General features: G+C 49.0%; 3 protein-coding genes across 9 annotated transcripts in view; 2 read left to right on the top strand and 1 right to left on the bottom strand.

Annotated features, from left to right (window-relative positions):
- The window catches only part of LOC109525147 (bile salt-activated lipase-like), a 5,030-nt gene extending 2,773 nt beyond the window's left edge, over positions 1 to 2,257 (bottom strand). Inside the window, exons 1-5 of the mRNA XM_019885438.1 lie at positions 2,098 to 2,257; positions 1,868 to 2,015; positions 1,323 to 1,442; positions 861 to 1,058; positions 7 to 98 (exon numbers count right to left, since the gene is read on the bottom strand). Of these exons, the coding sequence (XP_019740997.1) occupies positions 7 to 98; positions 861 to 1,058; positions 1,323 to 1,442; positions 1,868 to 2,015; positions 2,098 to 2,166 (627 nt within the window). The 5' untranslated portion in view covers positions 2,167 to 2,257. The remainder of the gene's footprint in view (positions 1 to 6; positions 99 to 860; positions 1,059 to 1,322; positions 1,443 to 1,867; positions 2,016 to 2,097) is intronic.
- A 446-nt stretch (positions 2,258 to 2,703) lies between these two features.
- On the top strand, positions 2,704 to 11,380 carry LOC109525278 (hamartin-like). Of its 4 annotated transcripts, XM_019885664.1 has the most exons (23): positions 2,704 to 2,722; positions 4,218 to 4,314; positions 4,721 to 4,830; positions 4,939 to 5,042; positions 5,156 to 5,308; positions 5,506 to 5,650; positions 5,849 to 6,003; positions 6,110 to 6,183; positions 6,265 to 6,401; positions 6,465 to 6,547; positions 6,675 to 6,783; positions 6,869 to 6,948; positions 7,037 to 7,094; positions 7,171 to 7,406; positions 7,470 to 7,642; positions 8,001 to 8,071; positions 8,616 to 8,782; positions 9,482 to 9,664; positions 9,766 to 9,876; positions 9,973 to 10,095; positions 10,181 to 10,368; positions 10,437 to 10,544; positions 10,831 to 11,380. In XM_019885664.1, the coding sequence occupies exons 3-23, from the start codon at positions 4,722 to 4,724 to the stop codon at positions 11,315 to 11,317; spliced, it is 3,054 nt and encodes a 1,017-aa protein (XP_019741223.1). In that variant the 5' UTR covers positions 2,704 to 2,722; positions 4,218 to 4,314; position 4,721; the 3' UTR covers positions 11,318 to 11,380. The 4 variants fall into 4 exon arrangements, with proteins under 4 accessions (XP_019741223.1, XP_019741222.1, XP_019741225.1 ...); XM_019885663.1 differs by lacking the exon at positions 2,704 to 2,722 and having other exon boundaries at positions 4,199 to 4,314; XM_019885666.1 differs by lacking the exon at positions 2,704 to 2,722 and having other exon boundaries at positions 4,199 to 4,314; positions 8,001 to 8,044.
- A 439-nt stretch (positions 11,381 to 11,819) lies between these two features.
- Positions 11,820 to 17,445, top strand: ak8 (adenylate kinase 8). 4 transcript variants are annotated; one of them, XM_019885706.1, is made up of 15 exons: positions 11,821 to 11,969; positions 12,721 to 12,816; positions 13,041 to 13,125; positions 13,314 to 13,363; positions 13,441 to 13,551; positions 13,621 to 13,689; positions 14,543 to 14,624; positions 14,697 to 14,768; positions 14,831 to 15,031; positions 15,326 to 15,448; positions 15,515 to 15,604; positions 15,944 to 16,085; positions 16,165 to 16,239; positions 16,886 to 16,985; positions 17,086 to 17,445. In XM_019885706.1, exons 1-15 carry the CDS (start codon positions 11,898 to 11,900, stop codon positions 17,185 to 17,187), a joined length of 1,470 nt encoding a protein of 489 aa, XP_019741265.1. In that variant the 5' UTR covers positions 11,821 to 11,897; the 3' UTR covers positions 17,188 to 17,445. The 4 variants fall into 4 exon arrangements, with proteins under 4 accessions (XP_019741263.1, XP_019741264.1, XP_019741265.1 ...); XM_019885704.1 differs by having other exon boundaries at positions 11,820 to 11,969; positions 14,543 to 14,768; positions 15,968 to 16,085; XM_019885705.1 differs by having other exon boundaries at positions 11,820 to 11,969; positions 14,543 to 14,768; positions 15,977 to 16,085.
- The last annotated feature ends 98 nt before the right edge of the window (positions 17,446 to 17,543 follow it).

Consider the following 17,543-nt stretch of genomic DNA (forward strand, 5'->3'; position numbering starts at 1 on the left):
TCCAAATATGGTGATTTTGTCTGGGTTTCCTCCGAAGGCGGCGATGTTCCTTCGCACCCACGAGATGGCGGCGTGCTGGTCCCACAGGCCGTAGTTCCCTGACGGTTCCGCAACCGCATAATCTTAGCGCGGCCGTCGGCGAGCAGCTGAAAAGGAGCACGTCCTATCTACCTCTTCATGCCTACGGACGTTTTTTTGTTTTGTTTTGTCTTGTTTTTTTTTTAACTCAGCTGCTAGTCATATACACTTCTCTCCAACATGCGAGTTTTTCTATAGGATACATTCATTCATTTTCTGTCCCGCTTTATCCTCACAAGGGTCGCGGGTGGTGCTGCAGCCTATCCCAACTGTCTTTGGGCACTAGGCGGGGGACACCCTGAACCGGTTGCCAGCCAATCGCAGGGCACACAGAGATGAACAAACATCCGCGCTCATACTTACACCTTGGGACAATTTGGAGTGTTCAATTTGCCTGCCATGCATGTTTTTGGAATGCGGGAGGAAACCGGAATACCCGGAGAAAACCCACGCAGGCCCGGGGACAACACGCAAACTCCACACAGGGAGGCCGGGGCTGGGTATAGTATACATACAGTTGATGTTTTTATCAAGCCCTTCCTCGCTAAAATAAATAAATAAATAAATAATGCGTGATTTTTGTTGTGCTTTCGTGATGGTCACCAGCAAGACTTGCAGGTATACCCTGTTTTTTTTTTTTTGTTTGTTTGTTTTTTTTTAACAGGGTTATCCGTGGCCTCCATTTGTAACGGAGGTGACAAAAAAACGGTGGCTCGAGTGACCAACTTCCGCGCTGCATGTTCAGCATGTGAAATATTTGAGGCCGTTTGCGCTTTGCGCACCTGGCATGCGAGCGTCTCCGCTGCTGAGGAAGCCCAAGGTTCCCACGCGGTAGTTGGCCGACACCACGATGACGTTCCCCCGCTCGGCCATTTCCTTGCCGTCGTACAGCGAGTCCCCCAGGATGGCCAAGTCGTTGGACGCCCCCAGAAGGAAGGCCCCGCCGAACAGGTACACCATGACGGGCAGGTTGGACGACACTGACGCGCACATGCAGGACCAATCACTCACGACTCTCGTGTGTGTGTGTGTGTGTGTGTGTGTGTGTGTGTGTGTGTGTGTGTGTGTGTGTGTGTGTGTGTTGTTGGGAAGTCAGTGTGACATCAAACGTGAGCTCCGGTGTGACATCTGGCGCAATTTCAGAAATGACGTCCGGTGTCACACCAGTTGCGACGTGGTTTGACCTCTGGCGTGACGTGTTGTTGCGCGACCCGGTGAGACATGGCGTGCGAGTTGGCGCGTACGTTTGAGTCCCTGTGGCACGAAGATGTTGAGGTAGAGACAATCCACACTGCCCCGAGTTTGGGTCTGCAACAGCGTCACCTGCAGGCAGCGCTCGGCATACTTGGTGGCCTTCAGCACCCCTGCGCACACATGACGGTATGACATCACAATGCAACGACCGGTTGCCGAAAATGCACGTGGGGGTCAATCACGGTTGGCTAACCGGTTAGCCACCCTGCGTGTTGACTTGAGTGACTTTGCGTCATTTGCAGCTGGTGTAGGAATGTGCGTGTTACACAACTATTTGTTTTTCACACACACACACATACACACACACACACACACACACACACTAAAAGTCTAAACACAACACATCCTATCCATTTTTGGAGTGTTTTGCTTGCGTTTTGTTTTTTTTCCTCTGCTTTTTGGTCAGAAACTGTTGTTTTTGGTGAAACCAGTTTATGTTCAGCTGTTTTTTCTTCGAAGAGGGATAAGCTAAAAACGACCTTTTTTTTCTCATGAATGAAGCGTCTCTGCAGTTCGGGAAAGATCCGTTACCTACCCTCCCATCCTGGATGCGGTTTCGGTTTCTCCCACAGTCCCGGAGTGTCGGCGAAGGGGATCCCCTTGAACACGTCCACAGATGTGAACAGTCCCGTGCCTTTGTTGGTGCCCTGAACCCGACCGCTCTCCGTCTGCACCACACCCAGCTGCACGCACGCAATCGCACCCGTCGTGACAAAGCCAACACGAGCTCTGAAAGGACTTGCAGATTTCCAAGCGTTTCCTAACCTTCGCAGACGAGACCAAGGTGATGGAGATGCTCATCAGCGCCACCGCCAGCGTCGTGACCATCCTCATCCTCGTCTTCGTATTCGTCTTCTCACATGTCGACTCGGTGGCGGCCTTTTATAGCCGGGCCGCTTTTGCATCACAACAGCAAGCGATGTGCGCACACACGCGGCGCTTGTGTACTACAGGGGCCTGCAGAAATTGGACCCGACCTGATGGGGGCTCCTCCCTGGGCATCCACCAAATTTAATTTTGCAAAGGGGGCCCCCCCTGAGAAACTGGAACGCTTGCCAAGGGCCCAGCCAACATGCTAACCTCAACTTTGTCCATATTATTTTTCATGTATTGACTCAGTCAATTGTCTTGTTTCATTAAATTGTTGTCTCTGTAGATATACGGTATGTATTACATTTTATATGATATGACAATTACATTTTCAACAAAATTATGTGTCCCGAGCACCAACTCATTTTAGCAGAAAAGTGGGAAATGCCATATTCATGAGCAGCTGAGTGCTGTTTTATCGATGATTGCCACAGATGCCGTCGTGGCGCTGAGTGGAAGTTGTCATTTTCGCACCATAAATGTGCGGAAACAGCGTCATGAATAAGACGACGTTGATTTTGTAAGCTTATGTTATATTATTAATTATTATCATTTTATGTTTGAGCATCATATTATTTCATGTTAAGAATACCTAAATTACATTCTGTCGTTTAATAATTGCTTAGACGTGTTTTTATGTTGATAGGTTCTGATTGGCTGTTGACGTAAGAGAAGCAGGAAGTGATTTTAGTTACGAGCGTTGTGTTCTCGAACGTGCTGCGGTGCCGGCGTATTTTTTTCCCCTTTTAATAAAACTACATTTAAAGGATTCCATCTCTCCTTTTGCCGTTCGTAAAGTTGAGCTATCCACTAAAAACAACGGACCCCTCAACTTACAATTTTTTAATTGATTGATTGCGAATCTTTGTGTCGACGTACTTCATACACAAGGACGTGAGAACGAGCGCAGATGTTCGCTGACTTAATCATATACTAACAAGTTGTGGTCAATCATTACACACACACACACACACACACACACACACACACACACACACACACACACACACAGTTCCATTGGACGTATGTCAATATTGTTATCTCTGCATCATGTTCGTTGATGCAGTGAGTGAAAACAAAACACTTTTTTTGTTGCTACGGGACAAGATAACAATGTTCTTGCAAAGTTCTCACTCCTCCCAAGTTGAACGCTTTCATCAGTCAAGTTGAAGGATTTCCACTTGCCGACATGTTCGCTCATGTTTATGTTATACTTGAATCAAACAAGAGAAGCAACTTTTGGCTTACACAGCGAATGTGACACCGACTATATATTGACGCGGCAGACGTCACAACAAAATCTGGCTTCACTCATCAAAAGCAGAAAGAGTTCAGAGAACAAAGAAAAAGTTGGAGAGAGGTGATCCTCTTGTTTGCTTGCACAATCAGTAGTTTTGAATAGAGGACGTGGATTATGATGAGTACAGGAAAACGCTGCATCATAGAGCACAGTTCTGTGATCGGAAATCTCATTGTCCAACACTTTCAAATTTGTGACAGACAGTGTTTGTGAGTGGGGCCAGAAATGCACTGCAGTGAATTAAAACAGTGAATAAATCTAAAAAAGTTCTTTGGTGTGGGTATGGGTCAAACATTGGGCATATCAGCCAACTGATATGAATTTTGGGGCGACATTGATCACGTTTTTTTTTTTGTTTTTTTTAATGGAAACAAAAGCGTCAACTCTTCAAATCCTGTCATGCCAAAAAGAGACATTCAGGGTACGATCTAAAGTTGGTTAAAGTTTTAACTCTTGTTTGATATAAAGTTGGTAAAACTTGAAACTCTTGTTTCAAGCTTAAAACACACAGTAGCATGAAAATAGTCACCTTAAAATATGAAAAAGTATGAATAGAATTTTCAAACCATTGTTGTCAAATTCAGGAGCAAGAAAAGTTTCATTGTCACCGATTTATCATCTTGTTCCATCTGTTTTGTTTGTTTGTTGTTTTTTTAACTCAAACTACCTGTTAAATTTTCCAGAATTTTTCCCTGTGCACTGAACGCCTCTCCAGGCATTGATTGACAGGGGCAGGTGTTGGGTTTCTCGCTGGGGGCGGGACTTTTGTTGCTCAACATGGCGGCGTCCTGCACTGCTCAACGCGTCTGAAGGTAAAAAAAAAACTTTGAAAACTTTAAAGCTTATGTCATGGAGTTTGTATTGACGTCAGCCCGAGTCGATCGTTGAGCATGTGGGCTTTTCGGGAGCCACTTTGGCAACGAACCTTTGTGGTAGCGTGACAGCTGTTAGCATGTTAGCTCGGCCCAAGGCTAACCGAGCGGCTGCTGCGCTTGCACACGTGACTGAGCAAAGGTGGCTCACTCGTGACGTCACAAAGTAATTTGACACAAATTTTTAAAAAGTGGATCGGTTGCCATGCTGACGTTAACCCCTAAACCTCAATCTGTATTGTTTCTTACCGCTATTGCATCATTCAAAGTGTTATTTTTGGCATTTGTTTGGTTTAATCTTTGACTTTTATGAGGCATAATCTCTAAAATTTGATAAACCGCGCAGGATGTCCAAGGAGCAGGTGAGCATCGGTGAGCTCCTGCTCTCATTGGACAGTTCGGACCTGCAGGAGGCGAAGCAAGGCCGAGCAGCAATCAGCCAACAGCTGAGTTCAGGTGCGGTGCTTATCAGTGCCCCGCCCACCTGTGCGTGCGTGCGCGCGCCTGTGTGTGCGTGTTTGTGTGGCTGTTGGCCTTGAGTTTGACTGCAATGTGTCCTGGCAGACAGAGGAGGCGCTGTGCTCTGCAGTCTGGTTGATTTCTACTTAAACTCTTCTTGTGCCTTGGCTCTGACACTGCTCTCCTCCATCAGAGAACCCCTACACAAGGTCACACACACACACACACACACACACAAATAATTAATACACACACCCATGAGAAAGACTGGCTTGTGTGTTAGTCTGTGTTTAAATGTGCTATGTGTGCCTGCTTCTCTCAGGCCCTGCTGGACAAACTGAACGAAGCAGTGTCCAGGCCAGCGAACCGATTGGCTGCTGTTACTCTGCTGGGTCACATGATCAGCCGGCAACCGCCATGGATTCATCACGTCAGCCGATCACCTCTGCTCACCTCGCTGCTGCGCTGCCTCAAGGTGAAGCACACACACATTGGCCTGTCACGATAATTACCATATGTTGCATTTGAGTGAATATTAAAAAAAAGGAGAAAAAGCCAAATGCTTAACATACCAATCAGTTTTCATGTGTTGTACTTTTAATCATGTGAAACACCTTGAGTTACCTTGCAACAGAAATAAACTTGCCTGGCCTTGCCTTGCCTTGCCTTTAGAGCGACGGTGATGTGATGGTGCTGGTGCCCGGGGTGCTGGTATTAGTGACGCTATTACCCATGATCCCTCAGGCCGCAAAGCAACACATCTATGACTTCTTTGACGTCTTTGGACGCCTGGCATCATGGAGCCTCAAAAACCCTGGTGATGCACACACACACACTGATAGAGATGGTAAAAATGTTAGCCGAAGGCGCTACATGCTCATGGCTGTTTGAGAATATCGGCACACGCAACAATCCGACTTGTCGCAACGCAGAGCTGACTTACTTGAGATAAGACTCCTCTTTGTTTTGGATTCTCGATCGAATTGTGGTTGTAAAAGTGCCGTGCGCTGTGCAGGCCACGCCCCCGCCTCCCACGTTGTCCATCTTCATGCCGGAGTGTACGCCTTGTTCCACCGCCTTTACGGAATGTTCCCGTGTAACTTCCTGTCCTACCTGCGCCTGCACTACAGCATGAAGGAAAACCTGGACATCTTCCACCACGTGGTCAAGGTATGAGACGGCATCAGCTAGGGTGTGTGTGTGCACGTGTGTGTTTGATGTAAGTTGATCATGTATTTGAAGTGAGTTGTATGTGTCCAATGTTGTTGTTTGTCAGCCGATGTTGGATCAGGTGCGTGTTCATCCCGAGCTGGTGAGCGGGACTCAGGACTCAGAAGTGGATCCTTCCAGGTCAGTCAGTCCCCCAAAGTCATCCTGTGGTGTGGGACTTTTATTTTGAAATGTAGATTGGTCCCGTGTTTGTGGCATCAGGTGGCGTCGCTTGGAGGTCCACGACATCATCATGGAGTGCTCCCGAGTCTCCCTGGACCCTCTGGAGTACTCTTGTGATGACCACAAGCTAGTCCCGCCCCCACTCACCCACCTTGACCAAACCTGTCTCCCTGGCGGTGAGTCACTTGGCCACTTCCTGTCACCAACTTCCTGTCTCTAACTTCCTGTTGGTTGCTCAGCATGCAGCAGCAGGGACTCCACGTGGACGCACAATTCATGCCTCTCAGGAAGCATGCTCAACATTGACCACCTGGATCTGCAAGTATGGCCGTGTGTGTGTGTGGGTGTGGGTGTGTGTGAGTGAGTAATGTGGCGATTCATCTGACAATGTCCATTGGATGTCTATGGTCACATGCTTGGAGCTTGATGATGTAACATGTTTTGCCCAGCTCGATGTCAAATGGAGCCCCTCCTCCCAATGTGGTTTGTCAACCCCGCCTCCAGAAATGGCGGCTGTAAGCCCCGCCCATTCCCTGAGTAGAAACAACTCGCTTTCAGGTAACACGCCTGCACAGGTAACATACGTGCATGTGTGCTTGCCAACATGCTTCAGGTGTGTTTGCATGCGTGTCTGTGTGTTCAGGTGTAAAAAGTATCCCTCCAGCCTTGGCCCCACCCATAGGAGACAGTCCAGATGGCGTCCGGCGTACGGCGGGCTCACAGGTGACTTGAGTGCTCTTTGCTCTTCTACTCTTGTTATTGCCTTTTATTTTGAAGGAGCATCAGGAAGAGCCTCTGTCGCTGTCCACAGGTCAGGCTACAGCCAATCAGGAAGGAGGTGATGGAGCCAGCGCGTGATGATGTTGAAGGTGAGCTCGTCTTCAAACGCCAGGCTCCACCCTGAAGCCGCACCCGTGCCCTTAAATTTGATGCTTTTGTCTCCAGTAGACAAGGCCTGCCCCCCGCAGCCTTGCTCCTCATCCTGTTCTTCCCCCCTGCCTTCCCTCCTCCTCACCTCCACGCCCGCCCGCCACCAAATCCCGCCCATGTCTGACACAGCCCCACCTCCTCCCTGCTCTGGTTCGCCGCGCAATGCCACCGGCCCCGCCCCCTCCTACGACTTCCTGTTTGAGCTTGCGCTTCCCCACGCCGCCATGTTGTTTGTGAAGAGCAAGACACAGGTAGCCGGCCTTGACCACCGTCGACGGCCGCCTCAGTGACGTCAGTGCCGCTTCCCCCTGCAGGAGGCGCAACGCAAGATGGAGGCGCAGCACCCAACGGCGACGCTCGAGAAACGTGACAATGACGAGGACGTAGATGAGGAGAAAGAGATGATCGCCGCGTCTCCTCTGCAGTTGCTGGACCGCCTCATCGCCCACGGACACGACACGCACGCTAGCGTTAGCCTTAGCAGGAGGTGAGTGTGCTAGCTTGTTAGCAGCGCCTGTTAGTTGGTGTGTGAGTGTCTGGCTGTGAGCCGTGGCCAACAGCAGCTCCTTCATCGGTGTGCCTGTTCCCCTGTGGTCAGTGTGTGTGTTTGACTGTTCTTCATTCTCAAATTATTTAGCAGCTTTTTATTTCAAAAGTAGTTCTCTGTCAACTTGTATGAATTATTCACATCCCATACAACAAATTAAAATGTCACTTTTGCGCCCAGCACATCATACACTCACCATCACCTTTACAAGATGAGGACATGAGCAAGATGGTGCTTCATGTGACACTTAACTTGAAGACTCAATTTTCTTTTTTTTTCCCCCCGCCGGGTCTTGTAGGTCTTCAGCACCCGCCAAGTCGTTGGATCGCAACCCTTCTGGAGGTAAACAACAGAGCATGAGAAGCAAAGGTACTCAAACTAACTCACTAACTTGACACACAATGAGGCAAACCTGTTGAGTTGTCCCACAAAGCGCGTGCAGTTAAACGGCAAATGTGTTTGTTTGCCTGTTCATGAAATGCCACTCAAACGTTTCATTCAAGCGCATCGCTAACGGAGGTAAAACCTTTTTGGCCTCCTCGTTTTCAAACCTTGCCATCGGCTGCGACGCGCTCCCCAAATAGTCCAAACTCACCAGGGTCCCGCACTGCGCCTCTTTCAAAGTCGGGGGTCTAGTGGCGCTCTCAGAACGGCCCCTGGCCATTTACGGTAGATTCAGGTAGGACTATTTTGCGAAACAAGAACGAATTTTGAGCTCAACACATTTTACTTCCAACGATATTAGCGGGCGTTCTTATTGATCATTAATGATGTCCATATTTGGACATATGTCATTTTTTTCCGTTTCGTTACTTCGTGTCGGTTAACTACAATAACCTTAGTGGCCGTCCTCGTGCGCCCGCTACATGAGCAGGACTGACCCTGCGTACGTGTGACTGTGCGTGCGTGTCAGGCTCCGTGCAGGTGGAGGAGGCGGAGGCGCTGCGGCGAGGCCTGCAGCTGACGCAGGCTCAGCTACAGTACGAGCGCTTCAAACGCCAGCAGCACGCCATCAGGAACCGGCGCCTCCTGCGCCGCGTCGTCAGCGCCGCCGCGTTGGAGGAGCAGAGCGTCGCCATGGTAACATATAAGCTCAGACCGCTCGCGAAAGGGAGCAGAGAAATTCTATTGGTTTCCGTTTGAGGCCATCAAGGCGTATGCGGGGGGGCCCGCTATGAACAGAAGGGATGTGAATTGAAAACTTGTTGCCTCGGAATCGTTTGCTTGCTTGGCTGATGATGAATGATGTTCGATACCACTGTTTTTTTCAGAACACTACGGGTATTCCTTCTTGCGTACTACAAATACCAACATCCAATCACCGCTGAGCTTGCGAGTGTCACATGACCAAGCTCAGAAAACGAGTGAGCCGTGATTGGTTGATCTCGGAGCCCTGTGACGTTGTTTGCAGTTGACAGCAAAAAGGCGTTGGATCGAAACATTTTTGCATCTTCAATTCATTCTCCCCCAAATGCAATTTTCATCAGATTGCCATGTTTCGATTAGTCGCGGCCCACAGAACTTTTTTTTTTTAATCATGATTTGTTTTCACACTTCCCATTTAATGGCCATATGAGAAGATAGTGAAAGATTCAATTGGCACCGAGAAATGTTCCGTCAGCTACGCACTTCATTCGCTTCCTAACAGTAGGACGGCCACTGGAGGGCTTCCCGAGCACCCGATATGTTGAAGTAAGGCCGCTCTGGGTCCGACACTGAACACTGGCTCGCCCATCCCTACTTTATGGCAGTGCCTGTGCTTTGCCTCCGCCTCTGCAGCGCACTCAGCTGGCGGTGCAGGACGAGGAGACGAGGGCGCTGACGAGCAACCTGGAGGCCGAGCGGCAGCGCTCGGCTCAACTGCAACGGGATGCGCATTTGCACGCGCAGCAGCTCCAGGCACACGTGCAACAACTGTTGCAGCAGCAGCAGGAACACAATGCGCAACACCTCGCGCTGCAGGTAACACACACACACACACACACACACACACACACACACACACACACACTCTCCTGTCACTGACCGTGTGGAGCCGACTGACCTCTGATTGGCTGTTCCAGAGCAAGCTTCAGGAGTGTCAGAGCAGAATGAAGAATTTGGAGGTGGAGCTTCAGAAGTCCAATCATAAGGCTTCCAATGCCGAGCGCCAGTTGAGCCAGCTGTCACTCAAGGTGAGTTGAGTGGCGGCGGTGGGAGAGTTGCCAGGAGAGCTGTCCATCAAATGCGAGCCATGATGACATGACACCGGTGACGACGTCTCGTTTCAGTTGAGCAGCAGCGACAAGTTACGTCAACAGATCTTCCTGCTCAACCAACACTTAATTGTGCTCACAGAAACCAACAAAGCTCTCACGCACCAACTGGACACGCAGCCGCCGCGCAGCAGCACCGTCAGTACACACATACACACACACTCACGCAAAATTGAACGAGACATTTGTGGTCACCATAGCGAGGTGTGGCCACACTCTCCAGGAAGCGTCTATGCTGGGCGGCGTCGCCCGCCGAGAGTTCCAGCGCGCCAAGGAGGCGGAGCAAGAGCACAGGCAGAAGCTGGATGCGGCCAATCACAGAGCGGCCGAGCTGGACAAGCAACTGGCCCAAAAGGAGGCGCTCATAGAACAACACAAGCAGCTGCTGGATGACCAAAGGAGACGCAGCAGGTGTGTGTGTATGTGTGTATGTGTGTGTGTGTGCACACTTTCTCTCCAACACACTGTCTGTCTGGCAGGGGTGAGCTGTCGGCGTGCGAGGCCCAATGCACAGCATTGCGGAAGACTGTCCAAACTCTGCAGAGTGAGATGCTTCAACTCTTCAGCGCCTTGGATGCGCTCAGCAGGTCCCACAAGCACGCACGCACGCACACACACACACACACACACACACACCTGCGCACCTTCACGTGATGTCATCACACAACAATGTGTACGTCATCTTTCAGTGATGTCATCATGGTACTCACGTGAAGACGTCCAGGGTGGTGGCATAACATGTCATCATGGTGATCTCTTCATGATGCCACCTCATCCTCGGGGACGTCATGTGACAATGAGTGACATCACACTGGGTGGTGACATCACACCGGATGGCGACATCACGTGATGTCATCATCTTTTCTCCCGCAGGCCCGCCGTTGATGAGCCCGATCAACAGCCCTCTGCTTCGTCTGGCGTGGCTGTCGTAAACTGCGATGGCGTGTCCCGCCTGTCCACCTCCCCCTTCCTCTTCCCCACCTCCGCTTCATCGTCATCGCCCCTCCCACTGTCCCCCATTGAGTCCCCGCTGGCGATTGGCTCCTTCTTGGAGCAGAGGGCATGGGAGCTCTTCAGACCGCCCAATCACAGTCCAGAAGAGGCGGAGCAGCTGGAGAATGAAGATGACACATGTGGTGATGATGACGATGATGATGAAGAAGAAGAGCTGAAGGAAGATGAACAGATCCAGATAGGAAGTCCAGGTGAGGATGCCACCCTCCGGGCAGGAAGTCCCCAGATGGGGGGCTGCCTATCACCTCCGCCACTTGGCGACGCCCTCGACATTTCGCTGGCCGTACACCAAAGACGGCGCGAGTTGAGCATCATGGACTACGACAACGTGGCGCCGCAGATGTGACGACGGCCGTTTTGATTCTTGACAATGTGAAATCGAAATAATAAAGGGATTATAGTTCATGCCGACTTTTGGAGTTTTATTTCAGTTCACATAATTTCACACGCTCATTTCTTTCATTGCAGTACACGTACTTCATGATTTGACACACTCCCATTTTTATTTAATTACTTTCCACCTGTTTATGTGCGGATTTGTGCATGTCCTGCATATGCGTATCCGTTTGTGCATGTGTGTGTGCCTGCCAGCATGTATGTCATATTTTTTTTTCCATCTTGTGGTTTCGTAACTTCATTTTTGTGTCATCATATTTTTCACTTTTTTTCCCGCTCTCATCTCTTGAGTACGCTGACATACTTCGCCGCTGTATTTTAACTCTGTTCATGGTGTTGCTACTTGGCGTCATTTAAGTATACTGTATTACACATTCTATTGCATTCATACTTGATCATGTCGCGTATAGTTTATAAAACACTCTGTCTTTAATTGTATTTGTTAGATTTTTCTTTTAATCTGTTTTTAAACAGCCTGCTTGCGTTTGTCGCTTTGTCCACTACGTAGCGAGCACGTCCCTGGTGACGTCATGACGCGGCGTTGCCCGGACAACGACGTCGGCGTCCCACCAAGGAGGAAAAGAGCAAGACTTTTCTTTCAGGTAAAACCTGAAAAAGTTCACATTTCACGAGCGTGTTCCGCGCCTTCAACATTTTGACTAACGGCGCTAAATTAACCCACCTTGAAAGCTTCGCCGCCCTTTTTGTGTGAATTACGACGAGTACGTGTCTCATTTTGTGTCACGTCTCGACTATAAATTAATCTGTTGTCTGCCATTCTACGCGGGCAGAGTCTCCACAACGAACGAAAGAAAAACTGGTGCGATCATGATCGTAACGGAGAAGACTCACGCTAGCAGCTAGCGCGGCCAACGGGGTAGCATTTTGTCACAAGGGATCGCGGACTTTGATATACGAATGTTATTATTCGGCATTATATTCATGACATTCAAAACTTTATTGGCACTGTCACGGGAACAATAAAAAGCAGCGCAACATCCGGGCGATTCCGTATTTTGCATCCACCCCAAAAATCTCGCCTGAAAGGAGAGAGGCAACTTATTTTTTAGTCATTTTCCACAGTGAAAATGTATCCAACTGACTTACACTATTCCGACGAAAATGTTCATCTTATTCTGGTTCTCTTGGAAATTATTCATGTCCGCATTTTAATCTATCCATCTATTCGTATTTCACATTTTCATGGCAAAAGCTGGTTAGCACGCCCGCCTCACAGTTCAGAGGTCTGCCTGTCTACCCCTCCATCCATCCATCCATCCATCCATCCATCCATCCATCCATCCATTCATTCATTCATTCATCCATCCCATCCTTGTTCTCGTCCTGATGAAGGTGAAGTTGATGATGGAGGATAGCGTTCTGCCCCTGCGGGTCCCCCCTCAGATGTCCATCTATGCCGACCAGCACAACGTTATCCACCTGGTCCAGGTGAGCTGCTCCAAATGTCACTCAGAAGTCACTCGGATAGATTTTGACAGCAACAATGTGTCACCTTATGACCGTTACTTTCCCAAATCACCCACAAACAACATCGCTCGGACATAGCATACGTGCAATCGCATTCCACCTTTCGATACTCCAACTGACTTCCAGAATCACGCATAACGTCGCTTTGGAAGGTGTGAACGTTTGCGTCCGTGCGTGTGTTTCAGAGTATGGTGTCCAGCCTGGCTGTGGACCAGCCCCAAGACCCCATCGCGTATCTTCTGCTTCTGCTCCAGGACAGCAGCGTGCACGGTCAGGCCCCTCTCCGCACACACGCGCGCACACGGGCATGTATCGAGTCTCACACACACTCACACGCGCGTACGAAGGCAGCTTTCACGAGCGTGTGTAAATCTTTGAACAGCAGGTGGCGTTGCTACACAACACTTTCATGCTCGTTTTGTTCCCTTTGCCTGTGTCTACGCACGCGCTCGCCTCAGTTCCCAGGGTGGTCCTGATGGGTCCCCCCGCCGTGGGCAAAACCACTGTGGTGAGTTGAGCTCACGTGACGCAGCGGGTCGCCCGGCCAGAGGGGTCACGTGAGCTCCGGTCCGCGTGTCATGTCAGGCCGGGAGGCTGTGCGCCGACCTGGGAGCTGTCCACGTCACCATGGAAACGCTCCTCGAGGACCCATCGCCACTGGGCGAAGAGGCGCGCCGCCACGCGCTCAAGCAACAGGTACGCGCCAGCCCCCCGCGCATGCGCGATGGCGTGACGTCACCACGCGCTTTTGTGTTGCGTCCGCAGGAGGTGCCTGATGATCTTCTGGTGGACTTGATTCAAGGGCGACTCAAACAGTCCGACTGCTTCAACACGGTACGCGCGCACACACCAGGGTTCGAAGAGTTTGGCATGTTTCATTTAGTTTCCTTTTGATTAGTTTTAGTATTACTTTCATGTGTTTCATGTATGGAGCATTTTTTGAATGCAAGATTTTTTTTTAAGGTAGGTATTGTGAAATAAAGTCAAGCACTGTAATCTTAAAGCTCTCGAGCAAGTCACCTTCCTTCTTTGGACTCAAAGCAAAAAGATTTCAAATGATATTAATGGACAAACATGACAACGAATGACATTTTTGATAATCATTTGGTTTTATAAACGCAAGATGCAGTCTAAGATAGTTTCTTTTTTTTTTTTAAGCATTTTCATTTGGGTTTTTTTTTTGAACGCAAGATGCAGTCAAAGATAGTTTCTTTTTTTTTAAGCATTTTCATTTGGGTTTTTTTTTTTCCATTAACAAAAATGTTTGGTTGGTTTTGTTTGGTTTTCATCTTTTTCAGTTAACATCATACATGAGCGCTGGAGGTTGATTTGAAACATTTCTATTTCGGTAGTAGTGTACATCCGTACAATAGAAGGAAGGTCAAAAGGTCGTTGGGGGGTTTGGAGTTTACTTTATTACGCAATACTTAGTGACCTTTTTATTTAAATTGTAAGTACTCCATATATTTGGGAAAAAAAACTCAAATTAATATTCAAACGATTTAACACAAGACTAAAAGCAAGCATTTTTAACAAAATAACAAAGACAAAAAAATAACTGCTCTCAAAACAAGTGTCAAGTGAATTTAAAAACGAAAAGCCAAAACGAAACCAAACCTAGCAAAATGAAAAATCCGAATGGATTGCAGGCCTGGTGATGATTCGTGCTTGTTGGTGCCTGTTGCAGGGCTGGGTGCTGGACGGGCTTCCTCAAACTCGGCTGCAGGCTCGGAGTCTTCAGCAGGGCGGCGTCATTCCCAAACATGTCGGTAAGCGTTTGCGCGCTGGGTGGCGTGTTCGCGTGTCAGGAAGTGACGTAACGCGGCGCGATGGCCTGTCAGTTCTGCTGGACGCCGGCGAAGACGTTCTCCTGGAGCGGCATCGCGGCAGGCTGCTGGACCCGCTCACCGGAGGTACGCCGCTCACCCGTCGGCATCGGGGGGGCGGCGAGCGTGACGCGGCTTCCTGTGCTCAGACGTGTACCACGAGGCATTCGTGCGGCCGTGCGATGAGGCGGTGGCGCAGCGTGCCGAGAAGAGGCCCGCCGCGCGCGAAGGGGGTCTGACGGCCGACCTGCAGCGATACCGCTGCAAAGTGACCGGGTTGAGCTCCGCCTACCGGCACATCCTCAAGACGGTGGACGCTGACCAGCCGCCTGACGACGTCTACCAGCAAGGTCGGGTTTGCAATGTGGTGTCATCGCCTCTCAGGGACATTCTGGAGGTTTCGCTTATCGTTCACCAAAAGGAACGAAATAACAACTAGAATTGAAAGAAAAATGGTCAAGGGTAAATTCAAATGGGAAAATTCAGATTCAGCATTCGTTTCCAACGGCCAATCCGCAACGTAGTTCGACTCACTGCTGATTTGTGCGCAGCCCAAATGACACCCACTGAAAAATGTTTTTCGCATTTACATGTACATGTGTGCACATGCGCTCACGTGCGTGTTTTCTGTGCGTGCGCTCTAGCGGTGGCCTTTTTGCGGACTCGGCGTTGTTCCCGAACTCCCAGAGTTCTCCTGCTAGGTCCACCGGGCTCAGGGAAGAGACTTCAAGCCAAGATGCTGGCTGACAAATACAAGATGGTGGACGGTACACGCGTACACGCTCGTTCGCGTACACGCACGCTCGCATCGTGATGTCTCGTTGGCGTGTTAGTGTGTTGCAGTGACCTTCTCAGTTGGGCCGAAGCTGACCCGTCTTCAGTGGGAGAAGAAGTCCGAACATATGTGCAGCACAATCGAACAGGTGGGCGGAGCTTGGTCACGTTTTGTGGTCTAGGTGTCATGATCGGTGACATTTTTTTGGTTCTAGATGACAAATTAGGTGTCATGTAGTTGTCATGTGAGGGTTTGAGGGAGAGCTGGACAAAGTTGTTTTTTTTTTCCCCATTAATCTCAAAAGTCTACTAACTAGCTCAATGCTACCATATCATGCAAAGCATCAGAGACTGGCTAATGGAAATTAGCATATATGTAATGGCAAACCTTCAGACGACGACTACTTTCATGCACACGGAGCAGCGACATATTCAAACAGTACTTACAGGTGTGTGTGTGCGCACGCGTCCGCATGTGCATGGTCCAGTTCCAAAGAATGTGACCTTGAAAGTCTTTCAAGAGCGTCTGGACCGTCCGGACTGTAGCCAGCGAGGTTGGATCCTTCACCACCTGCCGTGCGACCTCCAACACGCCAAAAACCTGACGGATTCACTCAACGCGCCGAACAGGTTACAAGTGCTGACACGCACACAAACAAACAAACACACACACACGCACGGTCTGTTACTCCTGTATGTGTGTTGGCAGGGTTTTCTTTCTGGAGTTGACTGATGACGTTTGCTTGCAAAGAACCATGATGAAGCACAGCCTAGCTGATCCGAGGTCAGTTACAACGCCAGCAACTTCTTTAGCACAAAAGATTTCCGCGGAGTGTCGTGATGTGATCCCAGTGCGATCGAACGGCCAAAGCCGATGCAAGCGCTCCATAGGAACACCTCAATCGGGATCGGAAGTTCAATCGGGATGGAGACAGGCACCATTTTACTTTTCGTGTCGTACACGCTTCGATGGGAAGCGCCAGGCTACGTCCTGTCTGCGTTCGAAAATTCCGATACAGCGATGAATCGTTTCAGGCCAACTGTTACGTATGGTCTCAATTTTATGACGTCAAACAGAGCTTGTTAGACCCGAACACCGACTGTGCTGGATGTGTGAAAAACAAAAACAAAAAAAGCATGGGTCATGTTCTTCAAACAAGTTGAAAACCTGGAAAAACGCTTCTAAATAAATTCTGATATCGTGATTGTATTGTATAAAATTACTAATTTCTGTTCAGAATCCCAAATCCCTAATCAGGAAGTAATGCGGTTCGAAACAATGAACCGACTCATCCCTAATCACTGGATGCAAGTTTTTAGTGGACATTTTAATGGTACACTATAAAAAAAAAATCCTGATATGAACAAAAGTAGAGGAATAAATGAACGCAGCCAATATCATGTGATGAGTGATGTCACTTCCTGTTCAGCGTTCACACTGCACCCGGTGACGTCCGCGAATGTGATGACAACACACGCACTGTCACAAATGCGCTCGGAGTTTACAGGACGCACACCGCAGGCTTGCAGGTATACACACACACACACAAAATAATCAAGACGTGTCCAATTGTGACATAAAGATAGTACCTGTGCGTGTGTGTGTGTGTGTGTGGGTGTGTGTGTGTAGTGTGTGTTTCCAGATGGTGTGCACGTGGATGCAGATCAGGATCCACAGTGTGTTTTTGAGGCTCTCGACAAACAGCTTACCATACAAACATACACACACTGACCAACAATGACACATGCGCACAAAAGTAGTAACACACACACTTTGAAAAAATTGCAGTCATTGTTTATCATCACAAGTTGGAAATTAAATCACATTCAAAATTGAGTTTGATGGCCAAATGTTCTGTCCCGATGCTTCAGAAAGGGGGTCCAAAATGGCAGACTTAACATCCATCCATCCATCCATCCAAGTATCTTCATAGCTTCTAGCAGCCCAATCTTTGCTCAATAAAAGTGACGTTTATTCAAAACACTTAAACTTGAACTGTGGCGTTATTTAAAGTGTATGGATGTTTGTTCATGTTGATCAGAGTTTTTAGAATTTGAAATTTCACATAAGACGCCAGTTCCACCGGA

Source organism: Hippocampus comes, unplaced genomic scaffold (assembly GCF_001891065.2).
Source record: "Hippocampus comes isolate QL1 unplaced genomic scaffold, H_comes_QL1_v1.1 scaffold78, whole genome shotgun sequence".
Classification (NCBI taxonomy): domain Eukaryota; kingdom Metazoa; phylum Chordata; class Actinopteri; order Syngnathiformes; family Syngnathidae; genus Hippocampus; species Hippocampus comes.